The sequence below is a fragment of the Lonchura striata genome, chromosome 19 (assembly GCF_046129695.1).
Source record: "Lonchura striata isolate bLonStr1 chromosome 19, bLonStr1.mat, whole genome shotgun sequence".
Classification (NCBI taxonomy): Eukaryota; Metazoa; Chordata; class Aves; order Passeriformes; family Estrildidae; genus Lonchura; species Lonchura striata.
In genome coordinates this window covers 1760035-1778173 of record NC_134621.1, presented here as the reverse complement: position 1 = coordinate 1778173, position 18139 = coordinate 1760035, and the positions used below count along the sequence as shown (strand labels likewise).

The 18139-nt window shown below is 48.6% G+C and overlaps 1 protein-coding gene across 2 annotated transcripts in view; it reads left to right on the top strand.

Moving 5' to 3' along the window:
• The first annotated feature begins 4306 nt into the window (after nt 1-4306).
• MAP2K4 (mitogen-activated protein kinase kinase 4) overlaps nt 4307-18139 on the top strand; it is a 61343-nt gene continuing 47510 nt past the window's right edge. For both annotated transcript variants that reach the window (XM_021538713.3, XM_021538712.3), the window contains exon 1: nt 4307-4444. In XM_021538713.3, coding sequence (XP_021394388.1) covers nt 4351-4444 — 94 coding nt within the window. In that variant the 5' untranslated portion in view covers nt 4307-4350. The remainder of the gene's footprint in view (nt 4445-18139) is intronic.

Below are 18139 nucleotides of genomic sequence, written 5' to 3'. Positions count from 1 at the left end.
CCAGTCCCGATCCCGATCCCCGATCCCGGTCCCCAGTCCCGATCCCGATCCCCGATCCCAGTCCCCAATCCCGATCCCCAATCCCAATAGCGATCCCGCCACCGATCCCGATTCCGATCCCCCATCCCGGCCCCGATCCCGATCCTGATTCCCGGCCCCGATCCCCCATCCCGCCACGGATCCCCGATCCCGATCCTGATCTCCAATCCCGTTCCCGATCCCGGATCCCTAATCCCGATCCCTAATCCCGATCCTGATCCCGATCCTGATCCCCGATCCCGATCCCTAATCCCGATCCCAATCCCGATTCCCGATCCCAGCCCCGATCCCGATCCTGATCCCCGATCCCAGCCCCTGGATTTATTGATTTATTTATTATTTACTTATAAATCATCTTCATGCCTTGTTTCCAGGTCAAGGATAGGCTCTTGAATGTATTTTCTAACAGAGAGGAAGTAATTTTGGGCTAGGAAATGAAAATGTCAACGATTAAAAAGCAACAGTGGTGATAAAAAGTGTAAGAAGAATGCAAGAGCATGTCTTTCATTAGCATAATAATTATTAGCATAATATGATAGGAAAATAAAAGCAGCCAAGCTTTTCAGGCACACCAGTCCTTTTTTTGTGTGGGAAACAAAATTATGAGTCACTGCCCATTTTTTCCAATCATACTAGCTGATCTTCAAAATGAAAATTAATCTGTGATGAAGTCTTTTGCTCTTTAATTTGTTTAATCACAAGTTATTGTGCAAATTTGCGCAACCCACCTAGTTTCTGTCATGGCTGGGCTGCTCCTTGACATCTCATGAGCTGCACAGTCAGGAGGCGAGAGAGAGCAGGTGGGAGAAACTGGTAGAGACTGGGAAGGAAGCAGAGAAACAGCTGGACAGACACATCCAGGGCCCTGCGTGGCATGGGACAGGGCTCTGCTGAGGGGAAGGCTGGGCTGGCAGAAAGCAGCTTCTAATGGGCACTTGGGAGGCATGGCATGGAAGGCTTGGCAATCCTGTAGTGACCAAAGTTCAGTGACTCAAGAGCAAGGGAAGGCAAAAAGTCCCTCTGTCTCTCCTGAGGATATGGTCAGAAGGAGGGATTGGTTTAGCAACTGTGGCATTCTTTGCTGCTCTAATTCACAGAATCACAGAATATTCTGAGCTGGAAGGAACCCATAAGGTTCCCATAAGTATCACCGAGTCCAGCTCTTGAGAGGATGGCCCATACGGGGATCAAACCCACAACCTTCATGTTAGCGTCATGCTCGGGCCAATTGAGCTAAGTGGAATTAAAAAACAATCAGGCTGTAACATGCCTTAGAAATAAAAATGTCTTTCCGTGCTGGGTGTGCTTATTGCAAAGAAAAGCTCGAGGCTGTTCACTTTAAAGCTTTACCAACTATGCTGAGCACTTCCTCCAGTCATCCACTGCAGGGACACAAGGCAATACTGACTTCTCCCGTGAGAGGGAGGCCAAGAACCTTTAGTAACCTTGAGTAGAACTTGAGCTGCTTGTTCCTCGATATTAGGCAAAACATCTTCCCTCTTTTATGACCCCATAGCAGTCTGAGCTTATCTTCACTGTGGCAACTCCCCCTGTGAAGAACAGAGGCAGCAGGGATGGGCCCTGAAGCCAAGCTGTGATATTGAGAGGATGTTTCCCAAGACATGTACAAGAGATTTTACTACACTACAGCCATAGTCACCCTTCACAGTGACCCATTTCATAATGGCCCTCATCCTTGTGTTATAAATGGTCACAGATTGGTTTAGATTGGATCAAAAGTGATTAAAAGGTTCTGGGTGGGCAGGTGGAGGGTTTGGGGCCTTTGGTGTGTTCCTGGCCGAAGAACCCTGACTACAGTTCCAATGGGGACATCTGGAGATAAATGCTAGCTATTCTTAACAGTGAGTGTGGACTGCTCCAGATACACCACTCATGAACTAACTGAACTCAACAGACATCTTGGAGGGGATGGCCAGTGACTACTGAAATAATAGCTGTGCTTGTGTAGAGTTATATGAATTTATATGTATATACCATAGCTGGGAAATATCAGATATGGGCATGATGTAAATGGTACAGAATAAGGGGTGGATGATGTCCTGGTTGCAGAGAGAAGGGCACATCAGGAAAAAAATGCAGACAAACCACTCTTGTGTTCTGGTGTGGCACAATGTTTTAGGAATAAAGTGATAAGAAACAGATGTCACATATGTTGACCTTAGGAAGGTTTTTGACATTGGCTGTCCTGGCCCCTTCTTAAGAAAAGGGCATGGTGAGTGTAAAACTGGTGAGATCAGTGTACAGCAAGTGCTAATTATCAGTGTTTGTCAAAATGGAAGGACATATTCAGAGGATTTTTTGCAGGGGTCTGTTCTGATGCCAGATCTTTTTAATTACTTAAGTTAACAGCCTAGATGATTAACACCCATGACCGCATTATTAAGCCTGCTAATTACTCCAGGCTGTTGAGGACAGCAAAGACAACAGGATTCAGCACTAGATGGAGAAACAGCCTGCAATCTACAGGGCAATATTCAACAGGTACAATTTCCAGCGTTACTTTTATGAGCAGTGAGCAACACAGGTTCAGGTGAGCAAAATGGGTGGATGTAGTTTTCAAAAAAAAAACCTCACCAACCCAAAAACCACTCCCTCCTCCTCCCAAAAAATAAGAGTTTACAGTGTAATGGAAAGCAAACTGAACATCAGCAATGGAAAAGGCAAACAGCATCCTGGAGCATGTGAGCTGCAGCCTCCAAGGCACGCTGCGATAGTATGCCTCGCTAGGGATGCTGTGCTCCAAAAAATGCAGGTGGACAGAAAACATCAAAGGAGGTCAGTGAGGATGCTGGGAGGCATAGGAGACATGAAGAAAGGCTGAAGGAAATGAACTGATGTAACGTGTAGAAGAGAAAGCTGAGGCAAGGACAAGAAGGGAAACATTGCAGTTCATCATTGCACATCATCAAGTGCCCAAGGGGTCATTTTGAAGAAGGATATGGCCATAGTGAACAGGGCAGGATATAACTGATTTGAAATTTAAAAATACCTCTGAAGTTAGGCTTTTGGATGATGTTAGGATGTGGGCCAGAACAGATTGCTAGGGAAAGGCAGTGGAGGTCTTTGAAGAAAGGTTTCACGAACATGTCAGAGCAGGTATTGTTGTTTCTCCTAGATTTGCAGTGAGGGAAAGTATTATTTTAGCTAATTATAAGCAAACACATGTAGGTGGCACACAGCAGAAGTGGAAGTCAGTGTTTGTGCCAGTGTTTGCCAGTAGGCACTGGGTTTCTGCATCAAAGCCTGCAAGGTGCCAACCCTGGACCTGCCCTCAGGGGTTAATGCAGAAGAGTAGGCTTAAGCAAAACAGGGAAGAGAAAGGAAAGATAAGGAACCAGGGAAGGGAATGTTTTTTTGTGTCAGAACTTAACACAAAGGGTGATGGTTTGCAGTTCCTGGAGGCACTTCCAGTGTGTGTTCAGGGCTGTATTATCACCTCCATGGTGACCTGGGTGATGGAGCAGCAGAAAGAGTCCTCATACTTCTAATACGTGGGACGTCCAGCTCTTTCCTCAGCCCATCTCCATTCATAAAAAGGGTCAGTATTGTTTCTACTACAAAGATGAGGACACAAGGCCTCCTGTAGTGACTCCCGTATGTCATGCAGCAGCCTGGAGAGGGTCCACAGCTCTGGGGCAGCAACTTCACTGCTTTAATTCACAGCGTGTGCCGCCCCTATGAATAGGAACGTGGGTTTGCTGGAGTTAAGAGGAATGGTCAGAAACCATGTGCTGGCAGGAACAGCAGTGGCCAAAAGAAGAAAACGAGGGGGAAAATGAGGGGGAAAATGAGGGGGAGACTGATGGTGGCAGGAAGAGGCTGATGCCCTGGCTGTCCGGGAACGCACAGCAAGGAGCTGTGCCCTGTGGTCTCGAGAGAGTCGGGAGAAGTTTGCAAGGGGCTGCACGCGTGGGGTAAGTCCTTAACCCTAGGGTGAAGATGAGAAATGCTGTAAAGCCGCTCGGGCCCCCGAGGGGATGTGAGACAGGCCAGCAGATGTCCGGGCGCCGCCGGCTGAGGGACCGGCGGTGCCGAGCGCGGTGCGGGGTCCCCTGCGGGCGGTGCCCCCGGCCCGAGGGAGCGGCCGCGGAGCCGCAGGACCGCCCGGGGATGCCCCGGGGGATGCAGCGCCGCCTCCGCCGCGGCGCAGCGGAGCCGCAGGCGCGGGGCCCCGGCGGGGAGGGGTTTCGCGGCCCCAGCCGGGGGCGGACGGGCGGCGGGGCCGTGTGTCCTGCCCTGCCGGGGAGGGCCCTGCGCAGCGCCGCCGCCGCTGCTCCCGCTCCGCGCACAATGGCGACTCCCAGCCCCAGCGGCGGCTCCGGGGGGAGCGGGAGCGGGCCCGGCCCGGGCGCCGCCGGCAGCAGCAGCAGCAGCAGCATGCAGGGTAAGCACCGCCGGCCCGGGCAGCGCCGGGCCCTGCCGGGCCGCAGCTCCCGCCCTGCCCGGGCCGTGGGGACCCCGGGGCGCTGCCCCCCGCGCTGGGCCGCGGCCGTGCAGCGGCGCTGCCCGCGGGAATCCCCGGCTCGGCCCGGCCCCGGCGGCCGCGCTCCGGGCCTGCCCCGCTGGCGGCCTGGCCGCGCCCGGCGCGCTCGGCGGGAGGAAGCGCGGCCCTGGCGCGGCTCGCCGGGGCTGCCGGGCCTGCCCGGAGCTCGGCCCCGGCCGCCGGGACAAAGGCCGGGCTGGACGCGGCTCCGGCCTCTCCCGGCGGGGAAGGGCTCTGCGGCCGCTCCGCAGGCCGCGGCGGCAGCAGCATCCCTGGGGCGGCCGGCCGGAGCGAAGTGCGCTGGGGGCGGCCCGTGCCCGCGGAGCCCCGTGCCCGCGGAGCCCCGTGCCCGCGGAGCCCCGTGCCCGCGGAGCCCCGTGCCCGCGGAGCCCCGTGCCCGCGGAGCCCCATGCCCGCCCCAGCCCGCCGCAGCCCCGTGCCCGCCGCAGCCCCGTGCCCGCGGAGCCCCGTGCCCGCCCCAGCCCGCCGCAGCCCCGTGCCCGCCGCAGCCCCGTGCCCGCGGAGCCCCATGCCCGCCCCAGCCCGCCGCAGCCCCGTGCCCGCCCCAGCCCGCCGCAGCCCCGTGCCCGCGGAGCCCCGCGGTGCGGCCCGGCCGGGGCTGCGGCACGGCGGCAGTGCCCCGGCCAGCCGCGCTCCGCCCGGCCCTCCGCCTCCGCTGTGTGCTTTTCCTCGGGACTAACGTTTAAGTAAAATCAGTTCAGCGCCAACTTGCAGTTCAGTTTCATTCAGTTTCCTTCCGTTCCGATGGAAATTTACAGTGCTGCAGCGGGTCGTGTTGGTTTCCACCGGCACTTGTTGATGGTTGAGCAGCCTTGCAAAAACGGATATTTGTTTTACAGAAAGGTCTCAGCAAACCCTTTCAGTTTCCCCTTTAAAGTTAGACCACTGAAATGTACTCTCTGCTTGAAAAAGATTGTAGGCCTTATTAGGCTGAGGTGGCACAGTGCTAGTTTGTTTGGTTTTCTTAATTAAATACAGGGATGGTAATATTAAAGAAGCAGTTTACCCTGTTTTGGGACCAGGAAAAAGGAAGGGTTGCTCTCTCTGTGATAGAAGTGTGGGTACTGTTGTGAAATAATGTTTGTCACTCTTACTTGCTATATTCTGTGTGAGTCCTGGTATGGACTGTGCTGAGACTGGTGGGACTTGTTTGGGCAGAGAACTGATGGTTAAACTGAAGAGCTTGGTATATCTGGAGCAAAAAGGTGAATTTTGGCTCCTGCTAGCTTCCTCTGCATGAAGGATTGGGTACCTTTTGGGTCTTGTCAGGGTAGTATTATCTGTCTCTCAAAAACCTGAATCCCAGACTTTGTGCACTAAATGCATGGATTAAAAACGTTACCATGATATGCCAAAACAGTTGTGGTTTAATAAGAAAACGCCTTGTTCTTGTAGTGCAGTTAAAACCCTCAGTGTTGCCCATTGTATTTCCACCTGACCCATTTCTCATATTTTGAGTCGTTCCTCTGAATCACCTCTATCTTCCAAGGCTGAGAGCTGGTTTTGCACCCTGGTACCTGTGATGCCCTGTGAGCTTGTGGTGATGTAGCATCTGTGTGCTCTCTCCAGTGGAGGAAGGGCACTTGGTTCTGCTCTAGCTGGTTTAAGGTGGCTGTTCAAATATGGATTCAGGACCATGGGCCAGGGTGATGATGCCCAAGTGCTGGAGGTTTTCCCTAAGGTAACAGGTGAGTGTTCAGGTGTCCCAGGAGGAGCTGGGAGTGAGATCCTGGCTGGGCTCTGGAGCAGCAGCTTGCTGTGACTGTGATGGCTCCTGGAACCTGCAAGAAACTCCATCCCAGGAGGAGCTGTGCTGCCACATCACTCGGGTGGGATGGCAAGGGGCTGGACGTGGCTGCAGGTGGTGTGCAGGCTGCTGGGGCAGCTCTGGCTGCTCTCCAGGATGCACAGTGGCCTTGCCCACAACACGAGTTCCTGCTGATGCCAAGGCAAGCTGAGCTGAACAAAGAAAACCCCACAAAAGTGTTGGGAGTTCTGCAGTTGGGAAGCCCAGCTTGTGCTCGTGGTGGGGCTGGGCAGGCACTGGAGCAAGGGAGGTGCAGGAATGCATTGGTGGGTGGGGAGAAGAGCAGGTAGGACAGCATCAGTGTCGATTTAATTGGCTTAAACAGCATGACAAGGTGGAGAAGGGAAGTCATTAAGCTGGGAACAAGTAATTATATTAAAAAAAAAAAAGTTTTGTGCAGTTAATTTTCAGCCACAAACACTCTGACTGGGCTTGTGCAACTGCTTCTGCGAAGGAGGTGGGGGTGGGAGAGGAAGAGGGTGGAACTGCTGTGCCAGAGGACTGTGACAGTGCTCCCCTGGACAGCAGTCTGTTGCTTTTGGAGACCTTGCCCAGAGGCCATGTGCTTGGGCAAGCTTGCCTGAGGTGAGAGTCCCTTGCAGGAGGTTTCTGTTTTGGTGTCAGGGCTGGCAGTTTTATAAGGAATGTCAGCTGCCGGGGCATTCATCAGGGCCTGTGGGTAGGGAGGAGTTGTGAGGATGGTAGTAAAGGGGAGAAGTGTTTGGAGAAATTGAGGCCCATCACATTGATCTCCAGGGCAAAGGCAGCAGATCCAGAAGATCTCTGCAGGCCACCCAGTTTTGGTTTTAATTCTGTATCCTACACCATTTTTGATGCACACAGGTCCTCCAGGTGACAATGCAGAAGTGAAGGGGCACTGCCCTGTTCTTGTGCTGGGCTCACTGTGCAGCCATGGCTCTCAAGCCTGGTGATCAAGCAAGGGGTTGCTTCAGGCCTTATTATTATTATTCACCCTTATTCTGCGTGCCCCAGCTTCACTCTCATGTCTTCTCTTGGCTACCTGGATCAGCTGCCCATGCCAAAGGACCTGGAGCTTCATTTCTTCCCAAAGAGTCTCCTGGCCAGTGCAGTTCATGGTGCTGTGTTCAAGGCACAGCTTGGAGACAAAGAAGAACTGGAATTCTCAGTAGTAAAATAGTCCTATTCCATAATTTTTGAAATGTCTGTTGTGTGCAGACTGAATGAAGTCTGTCCAGATGCTGGTGACTGCAGGTGTGAGGAGTTGTCATTCTTTCTCATGTGTAATGTTGAAGTAACAGTCCTGAATATTTGGTGTCCTAGATGTTTTGTGGAGGGAACAGATTCTTTGGAAGCAGGATACCTTTGACAGTGATTTAAGGAAAAACCAGCACCCAAACTGTAATTGGAGTAATTTTGTGTTTCATTGCCAAAATTAGTAGTAGTCATTGCTGCTAACATTACTCAGAAAATGATAATTTGAAGAATGGTGGTATGAAATCTAGAAATGCAGCTTATTCCAAGGCATAGGGAGAATTTTGATTCTAATTAAAACCTGTGGAATCACTCATCCTAACTACAGTGCCAAAGAGGAACTGGAACCACTTATAGCTGATGCTTATGGAATCAGCTCAGCTGCATTGGGCACTCAGGAAGACTGGAGGCAACTGGGACTTCTCCAAATACTCAGTGCCTGGTGTGCTCTGGTGTCTTTAAAAAGCAAAGCAGAGATACTGTGTGTGTCTTCTCAGAGTGTACATCTCAGCTCAGATGTGTGGGGTGGGAATTCCTGACTGGTTCAACCAAAATTTGGAATTTTCTGTTCCCTTCATGTTTGTGTGGTCCTGTTTGCTCCTTCATTGATGTCTGCCCTCTTCATCTGATACCAGCCATTTTAGCAAAAATCAGAGGAGGTCTTTCTCTGGTGAGAAAGTCCTTTGTGGGTATGAGGCAAGGAGCCTGGACAGGGAGGTTGTTAAGAGGTGTCTGAGTGCAGGAGGAGATGAACTAGAGTGTCTCTGTTACCCTTGGATGCCATTCATGACATCAGTGGCTTACTGAAGTTAGGTGATAGATTCCTATTTATAAGGAAACTCTGTCCTGTACCTTTTTTCTGGCAGAAAAGAGCTGCTGGGAGGCTTTTTGAGAGGTCAGGAATTGCTCATGTTTGTGATGGACTCTGTCAGTCACTGTGGTCAGGTGAATTTGGTGTGGGTGTGTAATGTACACTGTGTCAGGAGTAATCATGGCTCCACACAGCACTGGCAGAAGCAGAATATTGCTTGAAACCATTTGTGGGCTCACTGCAACCAGGCTGATCCTCAGTGTGGGAATTCAGTAAGAGATGCCATGGTTCCCATGTCCTCCTCCATTGCTTGCTGCCTTGGTGAGTGCATGGAGTGACTAAAGCTGCTCCCTCCCCACTTTTACCCTTGGTGGAATTATCAAACCATGTTTGTTAACAGACAGCACTGATGCAGGCTGACTCTGGCAGATTGATGGGTGTATGTCTACTTGGGCATATTTGCATTTGTTAAGAATGATAAAAGTTGTATGGTGGGCAAATCAGCATATTTTAGTTCATTTTTGCCCCGGTTTATTATGGCCATGTCTACTTTGAGTCTTGGTGTAAGCTTGTGTGTGTAGGGTTGTATTGGCATGTGGGCATATGGTTTTGCATTTTGCCTTTCTGTTTCGTTTTACTTTTAATCAACTGATGGGTTTGATATGTCTGTTTTCCTGGTAAAGGGGCAGCCCAAAAGTACTAGTTAGTCTCCTCAGATGCTGGGAGGCCTTTTCAGTTATTTTATGCTGATTTGAGGAAGCCAGGAGGTGTGGAAGTCACACTGTTGCCCATCAAAATTAGTTATCCTGCAAGAGAAAGATGTGTTTTGTGAGGAAACAGAAAAAGCCAAAATGTGTGCTTTCCAAAATTCATGTTGTTGAGGAGTCCCTGAAATTAAATTTGTGTGTATGCAGTGAAGTATTGCTTACAGGAATCTTGTGTAACCACATCAAGCTCTGCATGTATCAAACACACATAAACAGCTTTTTAGCATCATGCTGCTTTGAAGTTGGATGTCTTCTGTTGGATTTAGATTTGATAAGATTTTATGTAAAAGAAAATGTGAAGGTCTGCTTCCTGGTGGATGAAGCAGGCTGCCTGTTGTAGCCTTTGGAGAGTGGAAGGGCAAACTGTGTGAGGGGAGGAAGCTGTGCAGGGTGTTTGTGTGGTGCTCTGCCCTGTGGGTAGGAACTGGCAGCAAATATCCATCTTCCAGCTCCACTGAAGTGATGTTTGTAAAGAAGGTGTAAAAATCTCTGAATGGATGTGATGCTTCTGGCATCCTCTCAAAGGCTGGAGTGCACTGATCTGAACCAGCACTGGGCAGGTGCTGGTGATGTTCTCTGCTCTCATGTACCTCATTTAAAATGAGTTTCATTGTATTTTAATGCCTCCTTAGATGTGCATGTGTGTCTTGCCTTTTTGCCTTGTACTAAGACAGCAGCATCCACTCGGGCAGGTGGGGATTGCTATGCTGCTGCAGCAGGCTGGGGGAAAACCTGCCTGATACTGGCACTTGAAGCTTTTCACTATGGTTTGAGAAGTATCACCTTGGAATATGGGCTTTTTCATGGATATTCTGGTCAATACAGACTATTTTTATTATTATACAATGTTGTCTGCTGGATATAGAGAGATGAACAAATGTTTTGGGGATTCCTTTGTTGATCCTGATCATTTGTGGTTGCTGGGCTGTAACATCTCTTCTGCAATGAGAAACTGAGTCCCTCAGATGACACTAATTCAAAAGAGTCTCTAAGTCTATTTGCTTAGGCATTATTGCATTTTTAAACTATTTTTATAATGGTTTGATTGATTTCTGGTTTTTAGTTCTCCATGTGCAGTTCTGCTGCTGCTCCTTTGGCCAATGCCTTCAGTAATGTGACTCTTCCACCATGTTATTCCAGGCTGCTGGTGTTCCCTGCAAAGGGCTTTTGTCTGTCTTCTGTGTACTCAGGTTTCTTTTCATCTTGTGGATTTGTTTGATTGCAGAAGGGATGTGTGAGCAGTGGGTAAATGACAGTGCAGTGCTTGTTGAGCACAGAAAAATGTCTTTCAAAAAGGTGTGTTACTATAGCTGGTTTACTTAATATGCAGTAGTTAGTCATGATAAATCCTTGGAGAGACACTTCACCTGTGTTTCTTCAGTTCAGCTCATGGCTAACTTGAATCCTGTGTCACTGCTAGGCTGAGAATGGAACAGCTATTGCATGTTTCTTGTCCCTCTGGTTTGGAGGATGTCTGGAACTTGAATTTGAGGTGCACCCTTTGCAGTTGGCACTGACTTGGCTGTCAAAATATTGAAACACTTGATGATCAAAATCAATGAGAAGCAAAGTGTTCAGAGTTATCCTGAGGGTGCCCGGGGTTAAGCCATTGTTCATAAAGTGTGAAATCCAGGATGAGTGGGTTTCATTACATTCTCCTGGGACAGGATTGCAGGAAGGATTTGTGCAGCCTTGGAGCTTTGATTTTTACTCGTGGTTATGTTAGTGTCTGAACAAGACAAAATAATTTTTGCTGTGACTCTGCACCCTGTTTTCTACCCCCACCCACGTCTTTGTACTGCTGCTGAGTTGTTGGACAAGTTATCTCTTACAGGTCTCTTGCTGAGGTTTGCTGGGGTGGATTTATGTAAACTGTACAGGAGATGCTTGGAAAACTGCCACTGCAGGTGACACCTGATGTGACAGCCTCTCGAAGGGGTGCTACCTGCATTGAACTGACTGCAAGAACTGGGTGGACCTTTTTATATGCATGTACCTTTAACATACACAGCCCATCTGTTTGTTCACCTTGTAGGCATTTCCCAAACTGGACCATGTTTGTCCCCTTGCCTCATGCGTGGTCCCAGCTCAGGACCTGTCCTTCCTCTTTGGAGCTGTGTCTGAGTGAGACCCTGAAGTCTCTTTCCTGAGACCCTGAAGCTGAAGGGAAGGATAGACTGCAGGGAGATTTGCAGTAGGAGAGACTTGAACCAATTCCTGTGATTTAATACAGTAAACCAAGGAGCACCCAGAGGACAGTAGGGATGTGTTTTAAACCAAAGCATGAAAAGTAAGACTGATAAACTTTGGCAGCCAAGATACATTTGGAAATAATGATAAGGAGGGAAGGGAGAGTTGAAAATTTGCTCTGCCTCAGCAGTGAAACATTGTCAGCCTGAACATTTGCATTTTGGAGCTGGTGTTCTGGACAGGCTGTGGTGCTGACTTTAGTTCTAAACTTCTCATTCCACTTTTATTTTATGTTACATTAGTCTGGTTCTTATGGTCACCTGCAGTCTTACTGCATTTGCTGTTGTTTGAGGGGAAGCTTTAGATCTTGAAGCTCCCCGTGATGTACATTCCTGGTCTGCTTAGGTGGCTGTTTCTCCAAGATTAGTCCTGCAGTTCATGTAGGTGTGACATGTCTGTGTCTCCTCGTGGTTAGGTGGAAAGATGCAAACGTGATTTTTATCAGATGTCATAGGTTTGTTTAAGCACAGTCCCAGTGGAGCTCTCTGCAGCCCTGGTGGGTGCCTGCTCCATGCCTGCACAGATCCTTTGCAGGGCATGTGAGGTATTATTGGCCTGGATTTGCATCAGGAGTATCATGTGATGCTGCAGAGCATCTTCCAAAATGTGTGACCTTGACACCTCAGGCTGTACCCTCGGTGGTGAGATCTCTGCTGTTGCTGTTAGTGAGGAAACAACACGTGTTGCCAAGTATTGCTGCCCATCTCCCTCCTGTTTCTCCTCTCAGGTGAGCTGACCTGCCCTGTACAGTGACAGTGTTTAGTGAGTATGAGCATCAAGGGAGATGGGAGTATGTGTATTGCACAAACTGTGTATTTATCAGCTGCTAAATCGAGTTCCTCTTCTGCAAATCAAAGCCTTGGTGTTTGCCCTTTACTGGAGGCAGGGCGAGCCCTCCAGGAAGCAGACAGCTCTGCTGGTCCTGGAGCAAACAGAGAGTCCAAGCCCAGGAATTAGTCTGTGCTTTGAATAATTTATCTGATCTTTCTGAGGTGCTTCTGGAGATGCCCCGTGGGGTAAGGAGGACAGCTGTTGGGAGCAGACAGCTGAGCCGAATGGGAGTTTATCCTTTATCTGTTTTTGTCTAGGCTTATTTTTTTTCTGTGGACCAGAAGTGTTGTGTGGTTTGCTTTGGACCTAATTCTCTGGAAGTGGCTCTCTGAAGTGAATTAGCTATCACTTTGCCTTTGGACCAGAAAGGAAAGTGTTTGTACTTTGAAGAGGTTTGTGGACAGAGATAAAACAGTTTCCTTTAAAAACATATGGCTGTGTTGTTTGACCTGGGAGGGGTTGTGGACGAAGATGAAAGCACTGCATTTGGAAATCTCTTCTGGGGAGCAGTGGGACCATGTCCGAGTTTTCCTGTAAAGACCAGTTCCTCTCCTGAACACTCAGTTCAGGACTTGGCCTCATGTCAAACTCTGGAAACCTTATCCTACCTTTGTTATCCTCTTGTTTTCTCTTGTCCCACTCAGAAACCTGCATGGGCAGAAAGTAGGAAGGGGGAGGATGGTCAGAATGGCTTTGTACAATGCTGGCCAGGAGCTGAGGAGATGTTCTTCCAGGTCCTTTTTGCCTTGGGGTAGCTGCAACAATCAGTGTGTGGAAAGTGGGCTATTTGCATGGCAACTTTTAGAGCTGGTTTGCTTTCTGATTTGAGGAAGAGGTCAGTTTTCTGATCTGATGTAGCCCAGCTGTTCTCACTAGAAAGTTTGACACTAAGGTGTAAGTTAGTATGCAAATTTACACAAAGGAGTTGCGAATGAGCTCAGACTTCTGTTGGAAGAAGAAAGGGTTGGATGCAAAGGTTTAGATACCTGCTGTTTTAGGAAGCAGCTTGGCAGTTGAGTTCTTTCTGCACTGGAGCCACATATTTTGGAATATCTGAACAAGCCTTCCAGCATTCTCCTGGAAATGCAAAATCTATTTTAAAATAGATTTTTAATGAATGTATTTTTTTTCTGGAAGAACTGCAGTAATAGCCTGGAGTTTATCTGCCCAGATGGTTATGCCAGAGTCATAAATAGCCAGATAGGCTTTTTGTGGGTTAAGCTTTGCCACTGTGTATCAGTGCTAGGTGTCCATGGGGCGAAGAACGAGAATTGACTCTCTGGCCTGGTTCTGTGGTTTCATCTCTGCTGATCCTGCTGATGAGGACTGCAGCTGAGCAGATGGAAGAAGGATCTTGTCAGCAAGAGTGGAAGTGGCAAAGATTGTGACAGGAGTGGTGGGAGCTGGTGTCCGAGGCCCATGTGTGTCTGTCTGGAGGGTCGTGTGGGAGGGCTTAGCTGGCTTCCTCATGAGCACCATGATTTGGAATCGTCTGTGAGTTGAAGAAATTCCCTGTCTCATTTGTCAGTATGGCCGCTGTTTTCCTGCCCTACAAAAAATACGGGAAATGAAGATTGTGTGAATGCACAGTTAATTTCAATGAAGCCCTGCAATGTTTCTAGGGCTGGTAATTTGCTTTAATATTGACAGGACTTAGTCAGAGCTGACTTGAATGGGAGCCTGGAACTGAACTGGCAGCAGGAACCCTGCTTCACCACGAGCTGCCAAAAGTCTGAGTGGCACCCTGCCCCATACCAGAGCACTGTGCTTCTCTCACAGCACCTGGGACACAGTCCAGGAGCCTCTTGTCCACAGTGTGGTTTCCACATAGTAAATAACAGCTTTCTGGGAAGGTTTGTGTAGGGTTTCCCTCCAGGGTTGAGTGATACCCTGACTTCTGCAGCGGAGCTCTGACTGCCCAGTGTTCTCAGAATAATCCTGTGCTGGCATGTCCTGACTCCTTGAGACCCAAACCAAACACAGACAGTGCTCTGTGACAAGATTCTTCAACAGGTTGGTGTCCTTGCTGTTGAGCAATGCAGAAATGGAGGGTGTAATAAGACTGGGGTCATCATCTTCCTGTCCCTTCAGGCATTGTGTTCCAAGAGTTTTGGGTTCAGCAGCCAGCACAGGTTGCTCCATGGCAGCTGAGCTGGTAAAGGGGAAGTTTGGGTCATCTTCATCCAAGCTGTCAGGAGTTGCTGCTGCTTTACTGCCCAGCAGGAGTATTGACTCATGCCAGGAGAAATCTGACTGCTCATCCAGCCTTGATGATTCAGTCCAAAGTATTGCAGCTGCAAAGGTGGAAAACTTCTTTGTGATGGGACACCTTGTGGGAGCCAGGAAGGGGCTCCTGGTGCTGTTGTGTGGGATCATCAGTTTCTACCCAGGGCTGGTGCATGCATTCCTTTTCCTGGAAGCGTGGAGAGAGAAGGAGTTAATGGGGACAAGGGCAAAGGAAGAAGATAGCTGGATGTGAGTTGGGACTACTGGCTGATATTTTTGCAACAGTCTTCTGTTACCCAGCGTGAGACCACGGGGATTAGCTGGGCAGACTGTCAGGCTCCTTCCGGACTCAGGGCCCGCCTGCCCTCTGCACACCAGTGGAGTTTTTCTACACAGGCTTTCAAAATCCACTGCACTTGGGGAATTTTTATGAAGAGATTTTATGGTGCTTATTTCTTCAGGAGCGAAATTTTGTGTTTGCCCCTAGTTATTTACCCTAGTAAAAAGGTAAACAGCAAGGTTGCTGCTTCCTGTGGGTGCAGTGGTGCTAAATTCCTCATGCACATTGCTGTAGTGCCTGCATCCCAGAGCCTGCTGGATCACACCTGCCTCTTCCAAGTGTTGGTGGGTTGGGTCCTTGTCACTGCTCAGGACTGGGAGCTTTGCCATGACCTGCCCCTTATATCAAGCAATGGATCTGTACCCAGGTCTGTAGTGAGGTTATCTGGTGGGATCTCTGTGTGATTAGGAAGAAATTATTTGCTTGGGCAGAAATGAATCCCTGTGAGGGTGATGAGGTCCTAGCAGAGGCTGCCCAGAGTAGCTCTGGCTGCCCCTGGATCCCTGGAAATGTCCAAGGCCAGGCTGGATGGAGCTTGGAGCAGCCTGGGATAGTGGGAGGTGTCCCTGGGGAGTGGAATGAGATGGTCTTCAATGTCTCTTCTCACCCAGACTGTGATTCTGTGAGTCTGGTTTGGCTGCTGGCAAGGGTGAAGAGGGGGCTGCAGGCAGAGCTGCTTGCCCAGGTTGCTGTTGTACAGGTGAATTGTCATTAGCAGCACCGATGGGGGAATTTTGCAAAAAGCCACTGTACATCTCCTCCCCTACTCTGGCCAGGCATTTTTGATGAAAGTGTGGAATGCTGTGCTCGACCAGGTCTGGTTTTTTGCTGTGGTGACAGTGCTGGAGAGCTGGGCTTCTCTGGGAAATTGCCTGGGCACAAACAGCTGGACCATCTGTTTTAAAATATTGTTTAATAGGGGCAGATTTACTGCAGACTTTCAGCTTTCTGGGAACAAAACAATCTCTTCAGTCTTAAAGTTTGTTACTTCATATGGTACCCTGGTCCACTCCTTTCCTGCCAGATGCCAGTGTTTGTCCCCTGGGTCCTGATGATGGGACTGCTCTGCATTCAAAGCAGTGCAGCCTAAAGTTAGATTTTAAAAAATCCATTTTATTTATGATTTTAGAGTAAATGTTGAAAGGTAAAAGGAGATTCTTAATGCTGGTGCTCTCCTTTGAGTGAATGAATGAGAAATGGTCTCTTACTTTAGGCTTTCAGATAAGCTTTTGTGCAAAAGCACAAAGAGAAAGCTATGATTTTTTTTAGCATTATCCTTGCTTTTTTATCAATATTGATAATGAGAATTTTCTTTTCCTTGCAACTGACCACATATACCATTCCTATTCTTAAGAGAGTCACTGTTTCTCACTGCGCTCATGCAGCAAAAACTTAATTAAGACTTCTTAAAAGATCTCCAATTGTTGAGATAGATTTGTGCCTTCTGCTTTGCCTGTGACATAAGGGTAGCATGGTTTATTTCAGTTTTTGGATGCTTTTTTTAATAGAAGTCTTGTGCCTTTGCATTTCTTTCAATTTACATAAAGATATTTTTGTTTTTATTCCATATGCAAATTTGTTGCAGCAATTCTAATATCTGAAGAGATAATTGTTAATGCCTTTTTAAACAGTTGGTATCTTTGTGTTTTATCTCAGTGTATTTTGTGATTGCTGTTCAGAGACGTTGCTTTTGAGATACTGTATATAGAAAATATTTAGTTGTCCATTACTTTTCACAGACTGGTGTTTTTCAGTCTTGGAAGAGCTGAGAAGGAGCTATGCTTCAGTGTTCCAGCACAGAGTGAGCCCATGTGTCAGAATTACTCCCGTAAGACAGGGTTGGAACACATCTATTTATTTTTAATAGCTTTCTATTAGCTCAGGATAAATACCAAGTTTCCTAAATATCTGTATAAAGCTGGAATTTCAAACCTCTTGCAAGTCAGAGCTCTGTGACAGGAATTAGGTGTTAATTTATTTTTTCAAGTACTCAGTCAGTGCTCAGTAATTGTTGATGGTGGCACTTACAGAGGGCAGGAGGGGTCTGGCCTGGACCTGGCACAGGCTGGCACATACCTGTGAAGTGATGGTTTCTGCTGTGTCTCCACTTCTTTTCCTCAAGAAGAACATCTTTAATTGGAAGGTGGGGGTTACTTTGTGCTGAGAAGGAAAAGGCAGTTGCTATTCTCTCTGCTGGAAGATCAAGGTTTTTTACTGGAGAGAGAATCTTTGCAGATCCTCTGCTTGTTGTGAATGAAAGGAATGTAACACAGGTGTCAGAATTTCTCTTGTAAGCCATTGAGAAGTGGCAGGATTTGATCCCCAGTGCTCTACAGCCCTTTCATGGGAAAACAGCAGCAAGCCTCAGTTCAGGATGGCAGCTTTGCCTTAGTGAATAATTCCACAAAACTGTGTGCTGTCGGGTGAGGCACGAGCTGTGTTGACGTTCTGCTAACCTACATTTGGGAGACCCTGACAGTAAGCAGTCAGGGTATTAATAAATGGTGAAATGAGGAGGGAAATATGCAATGGAACTGACTCCCTGCTGGCCTAAGGAGAGCAGCTCTCAGGCTGCAGCTGCTGCTGGGACTGGGATGCAGTGCTGAACCTGCCGTGCCTGAGGTCCCTGGCCATGCCATGCCCTGGCATTCCTTGCCCAGGCAACAGCCCAAGCCACTCTCAGTTTCTGTGTGCTGGGCTCCTGCCTGTGCCCAGCTCTGCCTTGTCTGTGGGAAGGGCTGTTCCCAGGGGTAGTTCCTTCCCATTTGTGTTTTGATGACAAGTCTGTATAAAGCAAATGAAAGGGTCAGAGATTTTGCTCTTTTTTTTTTTCTGTTTCTGTCAGGGTTACAAACCTCAAAGTTGTTTGAAATTTATTTCCCAGACTTTGATGTGAAGATTCCTTCCCAGTGTAATTTCATTTAATTTCACAGCAAGATCCCAGTCCTGTGGTCAGGGCTTGTTAATAGTGATGCAAGATAAACACAAAGTATAAAAAGCACTTCTTTTTTTAAGTTATAAAAACTGTAGCAATAAAAAGGCAGCAGGAATTCCCATGCTGTGGAAATAAAGGGATTGTATGTCCTTTGGGGGAGCAGAACCCTTTGAGCTTTGTGGTAGGAGGAGACCAGAGCTCTCTACAGCAGTTTCAACTCCTGACTGTGATCCATGTGCTGGAGCCAAGCTCTGCAGAGGCTTGGGTTTGTCCTGGCTGGGAACACTGGGGTTTTACTCATCTGGAACCACACAAAAAAGGAAAACCACAAAACCCTCAGCTTCCTGCTCTGCAGGTAACGTGATTGCAGCTCCT